The sequence below is a fragment of the Camponotus floridanus genome, unplaced genomic scaffold (assembly GCF_003227725.1).
Source record: "Camponotus floridanus strain SB8 unplaced genomic scaffold, Cflo_v7.5 scaffold5, whole genome shotgun sequence".
NCBI classification, from domain to species: domain Eukaryota; kingdom Metazoa; phylum Arthropoda; class Insecta; order Hymenoptera; family Formicidae; genus Camponotus; species Camponotus floridanus.
Genome location: NW_020229658.1, coordinates 240,401 through 262,131, shown reverse-complemented (window position 1 = coordinate 262,131; position 21,731 = coordinate 240,401). Strand labels below are relative to the sequence as shown.

The following is a 21,731-nucleotide window of genomic DNA, read 5'->3' as shown; positions in this document are numbered from 1 at the left end:
AAAAGAGACTAGATGTAAAATTAAAAAAATAAATGACAACTTGCACCATATCGTATACATATACATTCTCTATTCATAACATATACACGCACATACATGAATAAAATAAACTAATCAAAAATATAATTTGGATTTTTTAATCATTTTTTGTTTCTTTAAACATCACATAGAAAATGTAAAATAAAATATTATTTTTTGCATAATTTGATTAAACTACTTTTATATTTATAAATTGTTTTATTCAAATTGATTGATTCGATAAGTTAATTAAAATTTATTGATTTGATAATTTTACTAAATTCATTCTGCAAAACGCCGTGATATTTGCTTTGTCCCAATATGATACAAAACATATTATTTTTTTTAAATACACGCACACGCATAAAGTTTTACAAAGGGACAGAGAGAGAATTTTCACGATTGCTCTAGTGTCATCGAGTGTTTGCCAAAGATCGTGAAATTACGGGCAATGTTTTAGCGAGTAAATAAGCACCGGTACCTATAAAACACCCTACCAGATATCTCGCGTGTCGCACGACAAGTTGAGTAATTGAAGGGTACCCACGCAAAAGTGTTACTCGGCTTCAGCACACTTTATTGTTTCATAAAAAGCGTGAGAAACTCAAGAATGTAGCGGCATTAGGGAAAATTTAAGACGACGGTATTGCAGCCTCCACATCTTACCGCCACCGTGCAACGAGATATGTTCTCCTTCTTTTCTTTCCTTTTTTTTCATTTCGAACAAACGAGATCTACGATGTACGTCGACGAAACGAAAAGCGAGCAACGTAAAGGATCGCGGAATATAACGCATCTCGCATTGTTTGCTCGTCATATTAAAAAAAAAACGTTAACGCGATACGGAGAACAAGAAGAGGGGGAGGGGGAGAGGCAGAAAAGATAAATTTTAATGAAATAAATTTTCGTAGCGCATACGAAGACATATGAAGCGAATAAAATCCCCGTTGATAGGACTTCGATATGGCATGTATGATTTATCAAGCGAGCTGTTGTCATCATCGTTCTCGTTTCTCCTCGGTTCGCGCGCTTATAAATTATAGCGAGCGACTATACATGTTCACTAGACTGACGGCTGACACATAGCAATTTTCGATTTTCTCGATCACGTTTCGGTTCATTATTCGATGGCTTATCGGCTCTCTCTCTCTCTTTCTCTCTCGTGGCACACATGTCGACGGTTTACGGAGGCTCTCACGCGCAGAAATTTATAATCGCGGCTAAACAGATATTCTCGCAGGAAGGACGGAGCAAATTGTATAATCACGTCCAAGATTCAAATGCAAATTGTAGAGACAGTGGCTCTGCATTCCCAATGAATACAATTTCTCGGGGAAATTTCCAATTCGACACATATCACACGTGCGTAATTACACCTGCGCACACATACACACGTTGCTCTCTCTCTCTTTTTTTCAATTTCGATTCTCACGTGATGAAACACGATGACAAATGAATAATATTTATTACGTGTGGGATGTGGGATATTGTCACAATCTAGCGAGACGGAGAGACGGTCGCAAATTTATCCTCTTCGATGAGCGATCCAATTAATACGCACAAGAGCCAGGATCGCGAGAGTCGCGTCACGACGGTTCCGGTATCGTTTGCTCGCTCGCGCAGAGCCAATGGAGGTCTTCCAAGAGTCGGGACCTATCGAGTATCACGCGGGGTCGGTTATCGGTTATCGATTACGCCGCGGGGGCTGTGCAGAACGAGTCCGACATACGCGAGGGAGATCCTTCACGCGACCGGGATGGCACGACCAGCGATAAATTATGGAGGGACTTGGTATTCCATACACGAGATCCAGAGAGGAGAGACCCTTCGTTCGTATACGTAAACCGTTGCACGCCACCGCCATTGATCCCGATCGTATTAACCGGACGGATGTAGCCGAGAGAGAGAGAGAGAGAGAGAGAGAGAGAGAGACAGAAAGAGAGAGACAGAAAGAAAAAGAGAGGGAGGGAGAGGGAGAGCTGTCGCGTTTATCTCCGACACCATCGACGCATTCACCTACGTGCACGTTCGAAAAGGCAACCCTGTTATATCCCCCGCATAACGCCACGGGATGGCATTCGTGTATGAAGAGTGACGTACATTTTTCAGCGCACTTCTCCATACTACGCGCGCAATAAAACTCCGCTTAAATTTTTTATTCTCTACGGTTAAAAAAAGGTCAAAAATTATTCGTAAGATTTACTTCATAATATTCTCATCGCATATTTATCATCTCTAAATGCATACGAATGTTGTCCGATTTTCAATCGAATGCGTGTTTAAGGATGTTTCGTATCTATTTTCAAAATATTGAGAATTTAATGAAAATTGTACAGCATGTCCTTACATACGTTTAGAATCTTCAGTACAATTTTTAAATCGATTCACTAAAGCGTTCACAAGTTGTAAGGATTTTAATTTGCACCGAATTAACATGTGTTTTTATGGGAAACGTATAACCACGTCGATTCAAATGACAAAAACACATAATAATATTCAAAATTTGTTTAAAATTTGCAAAAGTGTAGTTTAGATACAAAGGAAATATTTGGTCAAATATTATACAAGTACTAACTGGTTAAAAAAAATATTAAATATAATTCAATAAAGTTAGCCATGTCACAAGGCAAAATTCTCTGCCGAAAGAATTTTGTTAATCATTTTGATTAACAAAATTCGGAATATTTCAGTAAAAACGCAATAAATGCAATAAATTCCATGCAATTTCTCATACTCAAAATACACCAAAAGGATATATTCGTCAATATTGATTTTCAGTTACTTTTTCCTTGGGATTGTACATACAAAGCATCCTTAAACGATTATTTTTATTCTTATCGACAACTATCTATAATTCCCCAAAAAATTGCATTTTTATTTTTGCAATTATCTCTTCATATTCGACAAGTTTCAGGAAGCCTCAAGTTTTAAGAAGAAATAAGATCGACAAGACTAGACAGACGACAACACGATGACAATAATGCATCGTGTGATCGGTTTCGATAAAACAACTGTATTTTCTGTCCGATAACCATGCGCGATATTCCACCAGCTCCCAGAAGACTCTTAAAGCTTCTCCCTCTTTCTCTTCGTCTCTCGTCTCGCTCAAAGAGCTCTTAGTGCGAGTCAACGAGCGTGGAAGCAAAATAGCCGTCGCACGATAGGTACTCTTCAAAGCGATGAAATGACCAGTAGGGTAATAACAATCGGAAAATATAGCGAACACGGCTCGTTGGTCCCGCGACTCTGATAACCCAGCAATAATTCTTCCTCTCTCTCTCTCTCTTTTTTCCCCTCCTCCTCTATCTCGATACTCGCTCGATCGCTCTGCGGACGCGCTCTCTCCAGGGATTTCCGGAAGAATTCTCGGAAAATCTTGTACGTCCTTATGTGCTCGGATAAAAAGAGCGCGCAGAGACACCAGGCGGGGGGTTGAGCGCCGAGGTCCAAGAGATAGAAATCCGATTTTCCGTGGACAGATATAATCCGGCGCCGACGCTGCTGCCTCCCAAACGATCCGAGAAGGCTTCTCGATCTTCGCGTTCCAGAAACGAGCGATATCGCGTTTGGCGGCGAGGGTGGTTTGGCTGTCCGGAAGGAGGAGACGGATCGATCGATCGTTTTTGAACGTCAGACTGGATAATGCGATTACAAATTACGAGTCGTTTAAGAGCGTCAGCGGCAAAACTGACCAATCAGCGAGCCATTGTGCCCAATTCGTTCGTGCCTCCGGTGAATGGCGGCCGTGATTCCTGCACCTTCGGCAAAAGGCCCTCGGCGGCAATTTAAAATCGAACGTCTGCTCTTTTCGCGCTTTTCGTGCGATATTTTTCAATCCCGTCGCGGTACCGGCAATCGGGTTGTTCACGAGAGGTTGCCAAGAGAGCGCGACCCCTGCTTCCCCTCCGTTTTTGCATTTATTCGCGCGACATCCCGTCACATATAATTCCGAACGCGTCGCTCTTATGCTCAACCGCAATCGGCTTTCGCGTCCGCGATCGCCCATCGTTTCGGAGGAGACCTTTCCCGGGCCTGTCCGCGAGGAGCTCGAGAAAGGATTCGCGAAAATGAAAAACGTATCTCTCTCTTCTCTCTCCATTTCCTTTTCCACCGTTATCCACTTAACGAGTTTTTGTTTTATCCGCACATTCACCATTTCGCTTGAAATATCTTACGGTCCTATGGGAGTGGCTGACTTTTATTTCGAGTCAATATTGATCACGGATACATATCATCAGTTGTTGTATTTAATTATTTATTCGATAATATAAATAATGATACAATTTGCATTCTCCTATTCTCTACATACAACATTGGCCTCTGCATCGTCTATGAAATCATGAATATATTTAATTCTCATCATCTATCATCATTTATCATCATATTTAGTTAGCATAGGAAGCGTTAATATTAAATAGGCTTTATCGAATCAATTATTGTTAGTATTTTCCGACAATTCTTCGCGAATGATACGTGCAAACGCTTCCTTGATAGCCAAAGGTATCTTTGATTGAAAAATCAGTTTCCCTTTCAACGCCAACATCAATTTATGTTCCCAACCGGTGGGACTAATTTCGCGTACGTGTCCGATTAGATATCTGGTAGTCCTTCGTATTCGACCCTTCGTCGTCGCGACGGATACCACGATCGAACGTGTAATGTACGTATGTGTGCGCAACCGTCCTCGACTGGCGGCTGGCCGGTTTGCCGACGCTAACGAGACTTCCTACGTCCCAGGAGACACATTGCGTAGCCGCGTACGTGATTCACTTCGGAGCGTCTGTTTAGCCGGGATGCAGTCACGCGACATAACTAAGGGTTGCTGTTGAATGAGAATGCTTCCGCTCTTTGACCGTGGCCATCGGAAGACGGCCGTTGATATTTAGCCTCCGATTCTCGATATTCTCCCTCATCGCAGGCTTCATATATAAATTAGATTATTATTTGCTTCCTGTCGTGAATTTATAATATTAGCGTTGCAAAGTTTTCGAATCGGCTTGGTTTATTGATAAGATATTTCAGAGTTTATACTCGAATACATACATATATATATATATATATATATATATATATATATATATATATAATGTATGCGCTTAACATTCAAGTACATGTAACAGATATTTGATTTCCATTTTTATATTTTTTTAGAATAAGGAAATAATTTGCAACACGAGGCGGCAAAAAATATCTCTTCTCGATGGTGAAAATTTAGAATTACGTGTTTTCTCTTTTCTTTCTATCTCTTTCTATTTATATAAGAATTATATACAAATTTCAATCAGCTGGAAATGGGTTTATTAACTATTTGCGATATATCTCCCTTTACTCAAAAATATTGACCAAACTGATTTCATTTTATGGTCAGAGCAGTACAAATCTAGTCTGCACTCTTTGATCATAAAAATATTGTCAATATGGCCGGTGTATCCATATGTGAAACAACACTTCAACTATCTTCAGATACCAATATCAATAATTTGTAATAGAGGAAGGTACTTCTACTTTAATGGATTTAGATACATCGCCATTTGGAATACGAGACGACATTATATGTTGAAGCAAATTTAGATATATGGAATTGCGAGATTCTCGATGGCATTGTTACATGACGTTAGTTTAATAGAGATGCTTTTCATGCTTTCAAAGTATGCATTGAAATGGAACATTATTATACAACATTAATAGAATATTAATGATAATAAATTAAAATATAACAGGATACGAGAAATATATCAAATATTCTACGAGCGTTTATGATTCAATCGGTGTAATAACAACTTTGAATTGCAAAATTTCTTTATCGAATCTCGTTGCCTAAAGCTTGATAAATTTAAAATTAAAAAAAGAAATCTTTTATCTTTATGCTATATTTATGTGAAAAAGAATTTATTACGATACGTATATATTGCATTAGAAAATATCTCCATGTCAAGCAACAACGCGGATGGTGTGTCAGAGGTTAATCTACATGAGGCGGAAAACATCAATAGTATCGGAAGAAACATCGAGTTTACATGAATGGATATTAAAGCAGAATTGATGGCGGAACGTGGAGAGCTAACTATGCAGATTTTCGAAATATCGATGTTCGATGCTCATTCCCTATTCTGTTCTGTAACGGTCAGGTGTACATAGTCGGCCACACGCCACCGGGAGTGGACGACCATGAAAACGGCGCCCCGACCCTTAATGAGAGGCACAACACCAAGTATCTTCAGACAGTGCGACTCTATTCGGACATCATTCGGGGACAGTTTTTCGGTCATTGGCACTCGGATACGTTTCGTGTAATTTACAGCGACACAGGTACGTTGTATACGCGGCAAATCAGCGGGCTTTAGGAACACTTTGATATGTTAACAAAAAAATAATAATACTTTTAGATTTATATAACTTTGGTATTTTAATATTTTATAAATAAAAGTATTTTATTTATAAAATCGTGGAACATAAACTTGAAAGCAAAGCAAATTTATTCGATATCTCTGAAAGTGAATTGCTATATTTTTGTTGTAATTTATTAATATTAAGAGAAATCTGGGAAAATTTCAAACATTTTGCATTCAAGTGATGTATGATATTTTCTAAAGGATTCCTGAATAAAAATATGCATTTTTATCGATATTAAAAATCTCTTACATTAACATCTTTAAAAAATACACATTATTAGAATACAATAAAATACCTAGATTTTCACAAGTTAAACATTTTGTGAAATATTAAGTGCATTAAAAAAAAAACTTTTTGAGATAAAAAATTTCTTTTAGGAAATGCGATTGATATTTTATTCCTCGGCAAACAAATGTATTTAATCTATCGATTATTTCAATTTTTATTATCGATTCGCATTTAGCGCATTGCTATCGTTTTATTAGCTATCATTTTGATCTCAGTGTTATTAATATTCACAGCACGCGATTAATTATTCTGCAAAACGATACTGAACAGGTCTGCCCGTATCCTGGATAATGATGGCTCCCAGTGTAACTCCAAACACCCTTGTCGGAGGACCCAACAACCCGGGTTTGCGATTGTACAAGTTCGAAACTAACACCGGAGAGGTACGTGGCGATGGGGAGCATACGCAAACATTCTCGATAATAATATTTCCACCGTTCCTGCAACGGTCCATTTGTGCAACGTGTCTATTTCAAAGGGATACAGAAAGGTAGAATAAATTATATCCATGTCTTTTGTATATGTTGCACGCCACGCAGATTCTGGATTACACGCAGTACTATCTTAAGCTGCCCGAGGCAAATTCAAACGGCAAAGCAAACTGGTTGATCGAGTACTCGCTGCTCGAGTATTATAACCTGCGAGAGATATCGGCCATCACTCTTCACGATCTGGCGGACCGATTTACGCAATCCAACGATAACGCTTTCGTTAGGTACGTAACGCGCGATGCGAGGCGGATCGATTTGGCTTTGATTCGCGAAACATACCTCTAAAACCGTAATAGTATCTCACCCTTTTATTTATTGGCTTCGATTACGCGTAAGTGTTTCATGTCGCTGACATTTTTTTTTCTTTTTTCCCGGAGATGATCGACGAAGTGAAACGCCCGTCCAGGAAAGACATCGCTTTGCTAATCGCTTATATCATCATCGTTATCAGTAATTTTTCGCTTAATTGCCGGTAGCGAAATTTCCAACGTTTCTTTACGCTAATCATTCCCGACCCTCTCGTTCCTCTTCTCGAGTCGGCAATTATGTCCCGCGATAATTTTCGGGGCCCATCCGTGCGACATTGTGATAACTGTCCTACCCTTTTCGAGGCGCGCGCATTACAATGCTAATGACAGTCCCGGGTAATTCCGCGACCAGCCCTCCTAATGCACAAGCTCGGTCTCGCGGCATACATGTATACCTAATATTATCTTTCCTCGCGCAACGCCTCGCGATATGTTTGTACGTCGCGTCACGCGCGCGTGTGCTTTGCACGGTCTCTCTGTCCTGCAGGTATTACGCCGCCAACACGGTCTCGTTGCCGCGCGAGGTGGAGCAAGTCTGGGGCTGCGGTGGTCCTCTCAACGGAGTCTGTGCGCTGCATCATTACTGCACCGTGACCAGGCTCAATCCCGAGTCCTACAGGTACGCCACGCCTTGTAACTCGTTTCGGTAATTACGCCAGAATTCTCATCCTGATACACACTAGGTGTACAGCAATCTCGCAGCATTTTTTTCCGCCACTCGCGTTTCGCACTGTCGTCAAGATTTTGACAGCTAACACGCGAGCCGACCTGTACAGCAATAGTATTGGGTGGTAAACTAAATTCCTGTCGGTTTTTTGTCTCCAAAATTGATTTGTTTCGAAGGGAAGACGAATAAACCTTAAAGTAATTTCCTTCATTTTCTGTTACTTTCGACAACTCTAAAAGCGTTTGAGCTGAATTCTCATCGAGCATTTCTTGCAGCTCGACATTTTCAAATTTTTTTTGGTTGTCCGGGATGGTTTTTGTCTCTCGCGTCAAAATCACAGTTTCGAAAGCGTCCAAACCAAACTCTACATGTTTTTTTCCGATAGAGTTTCATCACCACTTCAAATAATAAGCGATGCGTTTCAGCTGCGGTTTTCTTGAGGTCAAAGTAGCGAAGGAGCACATGTCGGAAAAATAGCTTATCGCGGTTTACTTTCAATCGATTGGAAAATCTCTTTGTCGAGAAATCTAACCTGTGAGGACTGAGTCACTTTCAGCAATGTCTGAACTACAAAAGACATGCGATTTCACCGTCGAAACTCGCCAGCGTTGGAGCCCCGGCATCCTTTAGTAGCGAGCAGCAGGAATTAAGTTTACCATCTAATACATGTATATAGGAAAATCGCATTTGCAGTTGCAAAGATGCGATATCGACAAATTTCCCGTTTCGTGAAAAAGATACAGAGTTTCCTCCGCGAAAAAAATTGAGTTCCATGTAATTTTCTTCGGAAAGCATTTCATATTTAAAGGATATTAATCAATGTTGACTCTTCTTTTGATTTGATATGCAATCTTGTTTTTAATAAGATAAATTCGATATCAAGTTCTCTCTCTCGCAAACCGTTATACGGAAATTTTTAATTCGATCGCTCTCCGTTCCATCGAAAACGCAAGTAGGGTTCATCAACCACTTGGATAACGCACACCCTCACGAACACGGAATCTATCGAGAATTTGTCGTTAATTGGTTGCGTACACGTGAAGCGAATACCAATTAGATCAAAGTACATTGCGCGCATTGCACCGCTCGTGTAATAACACTGTTACGAAACGGAAGCGAGGAAGATGTGGCAAAATTTTGAAACAATGAGAGTGATTTGCTTATACAAGTCCGTACGCTTTCAAAGTTCTTTTCTTTCGTCTTATCAATGCAGTACAATCGATAATATTTTACGATATTCAAAATGCAATTTTCAAATTAATTAAAGAATTCTTGCTTTCTCTTGTACAAATTAATTACTTGTAGGTTAAACTGAAAGCACTTTTCTAATCATTGCGAACCTAAAAACTGATATGGCATAAATGTAATGTATTATTTACTAAAGAGAATTTAAAACAAATTCTATACTGGAGCAAAAATGATATATAAATATTCCTTAGATACGTTCATTAACAATTAACGATTCCCAGGAATACTGCTCAAAGTCTGACATATTAAGACGAAGACGAAGGTTAAATCTTGAAAGAGTTGTCGCGATCGTTTGAAATTGTAAAGTGAATCAAGTCAGTAACAGACTAGATAAATGTCGGCACGAAGATAGATAAACGGAAAGACGGATAGAGAGAGATTACTGCACTTTTCAATATTCAAAAAGGCGGCGGGACGTCTTCTTCGTAAATTAAGTACCGTGAAAGCCCTCGTAGTTTGAAAGCGTCATGTAATCTCGCAAAGTCTCGCAAGAGCCTCAAAGATTTCAGAGAGTTCTCAGCCGAGAGCTGGTTTAGTTCGCGCGGCGATGTTTCCAAGTTGCCAGCAATTACGTATTAGCGAGTCGGGGGGTTGTAACACCTCGCGACTGACCGTTTGCAAAAATAATGTAAACGCGCGAACGCCGCGGAGATGTGGATTTTTAAGCAACCCGGAGCAAATGTTCCGTTGGCGCAAAGCGAGGTAAATGCATTATGCATCGGCTAAGATGTTACGACCGGGAAAATATGTATTATCGACGCATCGCGCGAAAAGGTCACAGGGACGCGACATCGCGGAATTGGCATCCGGCCCCGAGTCAGTCCGTCCCGAAACTTACCGAGACACTTTGGAGATTCGCGATAAGATTCGACGACGCGAATCGAAACTTGGATCGTCCGCTTGCAAGCGCGCAAAACAATCGTCGCGTCTGCGTTCAACCGTTAGCTCGCTCCAAGTCAAAGTGGCATTGTTCGCTTGTAATTCGGTTGAAATTTGACGACGCAATATCCTAAAATATGCATGTATGTATTACGCTCGCAGGGAATGCTATTCGTCCTACGCTTACGCACTGGCGTCCACGGCACCATCCACCATGCGTCCCTACTTCGCGTTGCATCTGCTGTCAATGGTGATCTGCGCCGAGGTCCTGAACGACCGGTAGGATGAGCGAGACGAGAGAATCCCGGGGGCTCCGCCCCGCGCGTCGGCTCTCCCACGGCCGTCTCCGCGTCTACTCTCCCCGGCGGAATCCGGTCGGGATACGTCATCGATCGGCCGGTCGGATCGGATCGGATCGGATCGGTCTAGGAGGTGGCCCTGGCCACCCGAGTTAACGCGGCGAACGCGTCACTAGCGATACCGGCGCCAACGTCGCCCGATGTGTCATCTACTTTGTCTATATCTCTGTCGTGTCTCCGTCTTCTCCTTGTCGCGCCTTGTCGAGATTGTTCAGGCGCGCTTTCGTTCCGTCGTCTTTTGGTGTTGCATACGTTAGGTTTGTCGGCTTGTACGCGACGAACCGATTTCGAGACTTCGACATTGTGAAATCCGCGAGGATTCCGGATATACAAGTACTCGGATATATCCGGAATGTTTAGACGCGCGCCGCCGTAATAAATTAATTCGGAGATCCAAATATTCGTGTAATTCGCGTAATGTATCATTATTCCAGGTATATAATTCCAGTTGTTTCTATATATACATCATTCGCTCGGATAATTTGGATATAATTCGTGTACATTAGTATAATAAATGTAAAAAATCCGAATACGCGGTAAGATCGCTTTCATCATACAAATGCATAGAATAGCATTTTCCAATTAAAGTTTCATACTAAATGTTTTGAAAAATATGTTGATAACACAGGGGTACTTTGAGGAATTTGTAGCCGATGTTTTTACAATTATAATCTATTTGGGTATGTATAAAGCGATAGTTTTTGAATTATATATAAAGATAAATAAAGAAAATTTGTCTCTTTCTCTTACTCTCGGAATCTTTTCTAAATAAATATTGCTTTGAAATTTTTCTTCGAGAATATATTTTCTTCAAATTAAACTCATCTATCTCTCCTTACTTTACTTTTCATCAACTATTCTGTTTTCTATCTAAAATAAACAGATTTTGCAAAATCCTACGAGCTTTTATTATTTGATTATTTGTGAATAAATAATGTAAAATTTCTTTCTTCTTTCTTCCCTTTGCCTTCCTTCTCTCTCTCTCTTTCTCTCTCAAACAATTCGAATATATCCGAGCACTTTGGTCTCGTCTAGTATTCGTATTTATCCGAATGTAATGGGAAGAATTTACTTAATGAAAATTGACGTGTTGCTAATATTTAATTTTCTTTTTAAAGATCACTGCCAATTGAAGAAATAAAAGACACAATATTTCTTTGCAAAATATTTCTAATTCTTTTAACGAACACATTGATCGAAACTCTTCTTTCCATTTCGCTCTTTTCTATTATTTTTATAATATAGAGAGTTATAAATTGATATTAAATACATTTTTCCCAAGGATTTCCCATTTTTCCCATTTTTAACATTGCTTTGAGCGTTCATCTCAAAACACATAATAAAGTTACGTACAAGTGTAAAAAATTTGAAACAGAGATGTTCTTTGATATTTTTCAATTTGCAGATAATTTCTCTCTATTAAGTATATTTCATTTATCTATATTATAAATTCGGAATCATTAACAATACGTCAATATAATCTATTTGAGACTTCCTATTAAACAATTTCGAATTTAGATACTTGTAGCTCCAAGCGACTGGCGCGTTGCGAGAAGAAAAAGAGGAAGCGGAAAAGAGAGAAGAAGCGCGCGCTCGCATTGAAACCGTTCTTTTCGTCTTCATCCGTGTTCACGAGCTTCCGGGCATAAATCGTCGATCGACGTAGCGTTTCTATCCGAATGTTTTGCAGTCTGCGAGCGCAATCCGACGGTGCGACTGCCCTCGGCAAAGCGTAGGGGATGGATAAAAGGCGGATCGTAGGTAGAAGGGTAGCGAGAAGTCCCCTTTAAGAAAATCGCGCCGCATTCTTCCGGATAGGTGGTTCCCACGCATGGCATATATTTAAATGTAATTAAAATTTACATACGGCGGGGGCGGGAGGACTTTTACGCTGCTTCGGCTAATAATCCAATGTCAAAACTCCGGGACGCCGCCCTGGAAAACGCTCCGAGCAAAGTCGACAGCTCGAGAAGGAGGCTGCGTCGAAGCTCTCATAGCTTGAAGATTATATTCGTACTACCATTTCGCGATATTGTCGGAACGATGCAGTATTTCTTAATAAAGGACTCATGGATTTGTAACAGCGGCGTGTGTGTCTTCTCTTTATTTATCCTCCGTTCTCTGCTCCTTTTGTCACTTTATCTCGAAACTTACAATTAGTTGCCGTTATTATAAGCGCAATATTAGAAATAATGTGGCTGACTATTAATACAAACTGATCGAACCCAATTTTTAATAAATAACCGTATCGCGAAAGACTGGAACTAAACGCGATAGTTGCATTTTCTCTTTTAAGACAAAGAAGAAAAAATTTTCTTATACCAGTTTTTCATCAATAATGTATAAAATATTTACCGATTAAGTTTGGAATAATTTTTCTGCGACTTTTTCTTTTCTTCAGACTGATAGATATTTTCTTATCACGATCGAGTTGAAAGATTATCACCATAGACGAGGAGATTTTACGGATCAATTTGAAAACAGCATTTTTCATCATTAAAAAAGTCATTAACAATTACGCGGGCAAAATCCGCGGGCGAGCTTTTAAAAAGCAATTACGCCCCTAGATATTATTTCTCATGGCTATTGCTGAATGCGCAGAATCTGCCGCGGCTCGTTTTCAGACTCCGATGAACAGTTACCAGAATTCAGAATTTACTCGTATAACGAGATATAACCAGAGAGAGGAGAGGTCTCTCAATTAATTCCGCGGCCGCTACAGTTAGCGGGCTAACCCAACTCCTCTAAACGAGCTCTCCGGGCTTCGTGCACATGGTGACAGCAAATATGAAGATAAGTCGTTCATTAACACGAAGGGAACATTTAGCGGAAAATGTGAGAATTTTGTTAGCGTAATGAGAGCCCGGCTTTCACGGCGGCGAGAAAGAGAGAGAGAGAGAGAGAGAGAGAGAGAGAGAGAGAGAGAGAGAGAGAGAGGAAGACACCCAAGATATTCGCTAACCAGCGCATCTGCTCTACCTCGCCGATTATCTCTACGGTAAGTACCCGTAGCTATGCGTACGTGTACATACATATACGTATGTATATGCGTGCGTGTATGTGTGTTTCCGTGCGTGTGAATTAAGTGTGACTGTGCTTACTCGCGCACGTGCGTTACGCATTCATACGGTTATCAACCGTGATACGTACATGCATGTACATCGCGAGGGAGCGATAAGTAAATCTAAGCGATCTCTCTATCTCTGTCTTTTTCTCGAGGGAGATTGCGCGAATTCATCGCTCATCGCTGCCGAGATATCGTGTAACGTTGAGAATCTCCGTCGTATATGGTATATGTATACATGGCGTATCACCTACGCGTGTGTTTTGCATATGTATAATGCAGATTGCATATCGCACGAGACATTTTCGAGCTAACAAACATGATTATAATGTTTGTATTGACACGAGTCTTTCGCTTCCACTTTCCATGTGGACTGAATATACAATAAAATTATCGAACGAATCTACCAGATTCGAGTATCAAAATTGCCAATTGTAATATAGTAAAGTTCCGAGAGAAGTAAACCGAACTTGAATTTTTCAGACGTGAGGCAAATGTTTGTACGTAATCATCATAATATTTGTATATATTTTTATAATAGCAAACATAAAAATTAAAGAAACACTTGCAAGTATTATGCATCGTATTTTTTGATATATTACTTTATTTGGTATTATTAAAATTGACAATGAGCTTAAACACTTTAAATTTTGCAAATACGTCAATCAGGAACGTTTAGTTTGAGAAATATTTTTCAAAATAGTTGATTCATCTCTTAAAAATAGAACGAGGAAAGTGTGTGAGTTATAAATCAATTTTGATAGGGATATATATAAGTCAGTTTTTAAGGAGATGGATCTTTTTATATAAGCCATTTTTATTTAAATAAATTAAATTAAAATATATTAGATTAATATATATTATAAATTTACAAAATAGATAGATAGAAAAAAAGAGAGAGAAAAAATTGATAAATGATGATTATTTTTCCTAAAAATAAATACAAAATCAATGAAATAATAAAAGAACTCAATTTTCGATAAAATAATTATTGATAAATTATTAGAATAAATATTTGATAAAACAAATATAAATAAGTTTTATAAATGCGTTTTTCGATTTGATTAATTTATGAAACTTTATTTTATAAAGTTTTATAAAACTCTATTTTGTAAAACTTTATAAAACAATGTGAAAATTAATTTAATAATAAATTTATTTGAAATATAAACTCATTACATGTAGATAAAATTATTTATATAAACGCAATTATTTATATTTTTTTTTCTATATTGCGATTCATTTTCTGCAAAGAATTATTTAAATATCAATAAGGAAGATTTATCATTTTACGCGTTGCACTTGCTGATCAAATCCATATCATATGATTCAACTAAATCGCATTTTAGGAAAAAAGGGTAATCTTAATGTTAAGTTTTTATTTTTATTTTTCATGCTTATATATACATATATAGATAAAGAATTTACATCAATTCATGAATAATGAATATGTTATGCATTGATGTTTCAGATATTAAAGTAGTTTATGACTTGAAATACGTAATTTGTAGAGAAAAGCAATTTATCTTTGCCAGAATTATATTCAATAATATATCGCGAATCTTGCATAGATTATTTTCTCTATGATATAAAGTATAATTTTTGCAAATCTTGAAAAATTAATGCGCGTAAGTACAACGTAAAAACTTGTACGATACATCATCCACCATCGATGTGCAGGTAATCGCATCCTAATGCGTCGCTCGCTTCTTCGTATTCCGTCCGACAGCGAAATCTCTTTATAAGAGAACTCGGCTCTTTACTTAATTCTTCTAATTCGGAGGCTAGGGAGTCATGACCTATCCTTGATTCCCGGCCATTTCCATATTTCTTCCGTCCCGCTACCTCCCTTTGGGGCTCGAGAGGAGGTTGGCCGGGGCTCTCCGACGGCGGAAAAGTATTGTCGCAGTTAAGGCGACCGCGCTCGCGGCATACAAATAACGTACTTTTCATAGCGCCGTCCCAGCATCGCTAACAATGAATGAAACACCCGCGTCGTTATCATCCGCGCACGACCGGATAAATAAATACGACATCGCTCGAGACGGAGGAACGATTTTTATTAGAGATACGCTCCAGCCGCAACGTAAACGGCCGCGCACGTGCGCACCGATATCGAGATTATGGCTCGGATTTATCGCGTATACTATAAATTTCAAATATACGTTCTATGAAAAAATTTCGCAGAGACTGAAATTGCTGGATTGAATCGCGCAGAATTTTTTTCACTTCCAGGCATACACACGTACACATTCATGATTGATTCATGGATATGTTCAGCCGCTGGTGACGACGGAATGGCGAGATTAATCGAACACGAGCACATCCGGTATTAAATATCGGATTAAGCGCTTTATTCGTTCTATCGTCGAATCATTAATTACTGAACAATAGCGCAAGATTTTCACGTGATATAATTAATGCTTGTAGCTCGAGGTTTGCGACGTTAAAATGGCAACGATAACCAATCGACACGATGTACCTACAACGAGCTCGGCTGCAAACGTTGCGCCAATTCCATGCAACACGTGCATCTCGTATGCGCGTGTTTCGCTGGAGCAAAAGCGGATATTTCGGCGCGCTCGTCGAGTACGCGTTGCTACACACATTGCCATTTCCTGGTCCTGGCCGGCGAGTGAAGTACACGAGCAGCAGTCATCCGGTCGACGAGCGTCATTGAACGCGGAACCATCAAAGCCACGCAAAATAGGAACGATGATGACGATATTGTTTCGCACAATGCTCGTCTACAGCTTTTAACTTGATTTTAAATTCTACGACATATCGTGCTCGGAATCTATCGAATTCAATAGCAGTCATCCCCCCCCCCCCCGGTTAAAGTTTCAATACGCTTAATTTTATACGTTATAATTATTAATCTTTTATATTTATTCATATTTTTCAGCTCAATCAATCTTGATCAATTATGTCGCAATATTTATGATTATTATTAAGTTTTATATTTTAACGGAAGAAGAGAGAACTTGTGTATTCTTAAAATAATATTTTAATAATTTCCTTAGCTTGTATGGGGATATAAGATGATTAACAGATTCGAGTTTCGAAACATTGACAACGCTAATAACAAATTATTTAATAATTGCGATTGGAGAAGAAAGCGAATCATCTCTTCGAAACAAAAACAAACTTTATTTCCCTCGAAAATTTTAGAACCGCATTTTCCTGCAGCTGACACGCGCGTTTTATCACGATATAAGGCGATGATAAGGAAAGTGAAGGGGCGAGAGAACGGTGGACCGAATTTAATTTAAAACTTGAATTCCGCCGTAAGATTACAGAGACCGGAGACGGGTTAAGGCCCGGTAATTAATTAGCGAAAATTACTTACCGGTAACTTGACAAAAGTTGGCGGACCGCACCGCGGGATCGGCCTCGGTCACCACCCCGGGACGACCACTGTCTATACGCAAACTCATTATAACGGAATCTCCAATAATCTCTGAACGTCATTCGAGTCGGCCAGCATCGCGGCAACGGGTTATCGTGTTAACGCCCGATATCGATCGTCGCTCGCAGTTATAGGATATAAAGTAGCGTCTAGTATGTATGGTGAAGCATGTATTTACGAAGCGTGTATGCGAATATCCGTCCCCTTCATTCATCGCACCGAGCAAGTTGATGCGTATACGCGCATCGAGATCACACCTCTCCCCCCCCCCTTCCTGCCTATTTCGATGGCCGATGGTCTTTCCTCTTTCAAATAGACAGCTTTATGATCGGCTTTTGTTGTCCCCGTCGCGTTTTATGGAAGCGCGAAGAATGGGGTGTGAATGTAACCCACTGTAATTGCCATCGGAGCCGTTCGAAACCGGAACGGGGATTCGCATTTACATTTCGGGTGGACAGGGAGGTCGTCTCTTAAAAAGAATTACTATTTGAGCTCTCCTAATTGGTGCGGAGCGTGTCAAAGATTTGCCTTTCTTGGCGAAATTGCACGTCAAATATTTATCGATATGTAATAAGCGCTTTGAGAGAAGCAGAGCATACAGGATTATTCTTTGAAACATTAAAATAAGTTTTACAATAAAAGGAAAATATATATTTATTCTGTGTGTTTCGGAATCTTATGATGTCAAGTCTTTCTTGGTTATTGAAAAAATGTTATTTTTTTATAAAAGAAGAAAGAGAGATCTATTATATATTATTATATATATTATACCTAATGTTATATATAATTATATCAAATTACATGTAATATTACATCATTTATTATACATAATATTATATCGTAATTATATATAATTATAATGCAATATATTTGCTTTTCATGAATTTTTATTTCCAAGATTATTTAAAAATAAACCGTCCAACATGATGATTTTGGCTGCAAAATTCTCGGCGAATAATTAATAGCTTAGTAATTAATTATTATGTGATTTCTCTTATATCTCAAAGCGTCATGCTACCAGGGCAAGCGTACTTTTTACTCAGCGGTAAAAAAACTGCGCACATGGCTTGTAGCACATCCGCTATAATGCGTTAATTAACTCGGCTTAAAGCATGCCTTGCGCCTTTACGTTATCCTATAAAAGCCAATGTACACAGATTTATTTTTGATGACAGACCCTTGATGAATCATCCAACGCGAGAAAGATGTGAATCGAGTAACTGGTATATCCACAAAGATTATATCCGTAAAAAATAATAAAAAAGACGAAGCTACCTTCTATTTATATCTTGGTGTTGACACTCCAATATGAATCAAATAAAAATCAAACATAATAATAAAAAAATGTCTGTAAAAATAAAAAAATACATCGTTTCTCCTTTACATTAATAATATTATATTATAGAAAATGAAAAACGTATTGTGCATCCGAGTGCTAAAATTGATATTTTTCATTGTCGAAGCAATCATAGAATTTATCAGCCTTTAACTCGTCTCGTTGAATCATGAGAAATAATGCCGCATTTATGCATCTTAATTGTAATGCGGTACAGCAACGCAAATCAAATAAGAATCTCGCATTTATACAAGAGCGGGATATTTTCGCTTCGAGTAGCGCTACTCTTTGTAAATATATTCAAATGACCGTATCGGAAATCGCTCCGGTTATCAATGATAATCAAAAAATATTACGTTCGATCGATCCGCTCGTTGCTTCTCGAATAAGGAACGCATCGTCGTCGTCGTCGTCCTCACAACGAGAATCCGAGGCTTCGGCGTTTTCAATATCTCCGATAGGTTCCGTCGTACAAAGTAACTCTACACCGCCTTCGCTTTTAGTACGGAGATAGATATCGGAAGACGTCGCGCGGCGACGTCTTTACGCGGCGCTTGCAATATGGCTTCGGATTCCTGCAAAATTTCCACCGAAATGCTGCTCCTGCGAAATGATACGTCCGCGCATCGGGACTCTTCTATCTTTTTCATCAGATTCTGTCATTGTATTTTTTTCATTTCAGGACTCGGGTTTAAAATACATTTTTAAAAAGCGACGACTTGAAATTAAAACGTTCGAGAAAAGCTGTTTAAATTTTTTTGAATAAATATTTATAAATAGAAAAAAAAGAAAAATCTAAATTTTCCCACTGCAATTAAAAAGTAGACAACAGCCAAGGTTAATATATTACCGAGATTTACGAATATTTAGGGTGTTGCAAAATCACCGCACGGATATTCTTTTACTAACAAATTAAGAGTAATTTATAAACAATTTTCCCTCTCGAAAATGTCGAGACATTAATAATTAAATTATACGATTGAAAAAAAAGAAAAGCTTTTTCGCAAACTAAACTTTGTTGAGTTGAAAGATTAACAAAACTATATTCTACAGTTAATATCTGGCAAAGTTTACTTTAATAAAATTTTAATTTAAAACTTGGTAGCAAAAACATATGATGGAAAAAAAATAAAACTTGCGAAAAATAATCTTTGACACTTTCGACATATTAAGACAAAATCACACCCAAATCGGTCAAATAATTTGTTAAAAGGATATTTAATGTTTTTGAGACATCCTATATATTAAGAGTAATAGTAAAATGTAGCGCGAGTAATATATATCTAAATTAACAATTTAATTTAGAAAGGCGAACGAGAGAGAAATGCAATGCAAACGTCGAGTATTTACACTTAGCCGGCTACGCTATTGTGTAAGAAGCGCGCGGATCGGCTCTTGAATTCATCGTGGAAACGTTCCGTCGCGAAAGGGATACGCGCGACGTCCTCGTCCGGACTCGAGGTCCTTTTTGTTTCTCGAGAAACGGAGAGCGATCTCAGTCGAACGAGTAGCGGCGTCGTGTCGCCGCGTAATGGAGTTAATATTTTAGCGACGCGGGGGTGAAGAGGGGTGGGGGATGGGGGAAAGGGAGAAATTTCGCGTTATGCCGAGCGCGTATCCCTTTCCCTCCCCTTTCGTCCCGAAACACGAGCGCGGAGGGATTGAAGAGGGGGTCGTGCGAGGCGGACGCGCACCCCCCGCCCCCTTCCTCCCTCGGATTTTCTTCCCCTCTCGCGCCCGTGGGTGGGAAATGACTAAGGAACTTCGCCGGGGAACTGTCGCCCGGCGAATGGGGGCGCATACATTTCACGGCTGTTTTCGTGACAAACGTTACGCGGGGCGCCTCGACTACGCGGGAGTACGAGAGCTGCGAGAAGAACAAAGTGCCTTTCCCGGCAGCCTCGTTCTTCAGCTTCACGCTAACCCGTTCGCGTACGTCGTGCAAACGACGACGATGAGTCGCGCCCCCGTCTCCCCCTCTCTCCCCTTTCCCCCTTGCCCGTTCCTCCTTTCGCGAGCGTACACGCTCGACTATTTACGAATCCGCTACGGTGCTTGCGCCGCAATTTCAACCCCCGCGATACATTTCTACGCTCTTTCGAGACTTAATCCCTTTGACGCAATATTTTACATTTTCTTCGCGATATTATGACGCGGAACGTGCACTGCATACAAGATTTGCGAAACTTATTAAGTTCATGATAAGAAACTTTTTTTTATTTTTCTCTTACGAAGGAGAAAGAAAATTCAATATAGTATATATATATATATTTCCAGTTGTGCTAGGTATATACACGAAAGCTTTTAACTGAAAAGCATTACACCCACACAAAGGATCTCGTGCCGCGCGCGCGTCACCGAAATCGTCTCATACATATGAAAAAGTAATCGCACTTACCGTAGCAGAGGTAATGCGTATCAAGGTGCGCAGCGGAACGCGAGACACGCGAGCAATTCGACCTCCGTAGTGTCCTCGCGAAAGGACGCGGGGATGTAAATAAATACGCGACACTTTGTCGCGATAAGTTGCCGGGCTGACTGGCGGTTTCAGGGATCCGTTTTATCACGTCGCGACCTTACGAGGACGTACGCGCCCCTCGAAAACCCCGATTCGTCTACGTCGTCCGTCGAAGTGTGATAAGTCAGCGTCGGCGGATATCGCCGCAAACAGACGATTGCCGCCGCGTCTCCCCCTCACGTTTCGCGGCTGGGGAAGCGAGCAAGACGGAATTATTCCCTGAAACATTTTTCGTGTCGAGAACGTGCTATCGTCCATCATCGGTTCACGGAGCCAATTGTTTGTAATGAAACTCGAATCTTCCAATTTTGGGAACGTGCCCATCAGCGTCCATAAAGTTGCTCGTCCCACTTCCCAGCGATCGTCGTAAAATAAGGTAAAGATTTTCGATTAAAACGATTAAAGCCGATCGTTTCGTTCGAATTTTTATTCCGGTAAAATAATGACGGATTTATTTCGCGTTTTTTCAAAATTAGACAAAGTGTTTTGATACAATCTCAATATTTTTGTCTTCCAATTTTGATGCCACGACGAATGAAATTGATGACGCATTAATCTTCGCTTATAATACTATTATATCAGATGAGAATAAAATTGTTTATCTCTCTTGTTTATATTTTTAATTGTAAATAAAATACATTTGCAGATAAAATATTTTTCTAAATTGTTTTCAATCTGAATTGTTTAAAAAAAAAAACACACATAAACATATGTATATTCATGGAGCATTTATAGAGTATATGTATATTTGGT

General features: G+C 39.4%; 1 protein-coding gene across 1 annotated transcript in view; it reads left to right on the top strand.

Annotated features, from left to right (window-relative positions):
- The window catches only part of LOC105254040 (acid sphingomyelinase-like phosphodiesterase 3a), a 42,272-nt gene extending 30,898 nt beyond the window's left edge, over nucleotides 1-11,374 (top strand). The window contains exons 7-11 of the mRNA XM_011262493.2: nucleotides 6,147-6,327; nucleotides 6,970-7,082; nucleotides 7,239-7,414; nucleotides 7,986-8,117; nucleotides 10,455-11,374. Coding sequence (XP_011260795.1) covers nucleotides 6,147-6,327; nucleotides 6,970-7,082; nucleotides 7,239-7,414; nucleotides 7,986-8,117; nucleotides 10,455-10,575 — 723 coding nt within the window. The 3' untranslated portion in view covers nucleotides 10,576-11,374. The remainder of the gene's footprint in view (nucleotides 1-6,146; nucleotides 6,328-6,969; nucleotides 7,083-7,238; nucleotides 7,415-7,985; nucleotides 8,118-10,454) is intronic.
- The last annotated feature ends 10,357 nt before the right edge of the window (nucleotides 11,375-21,731 follow it).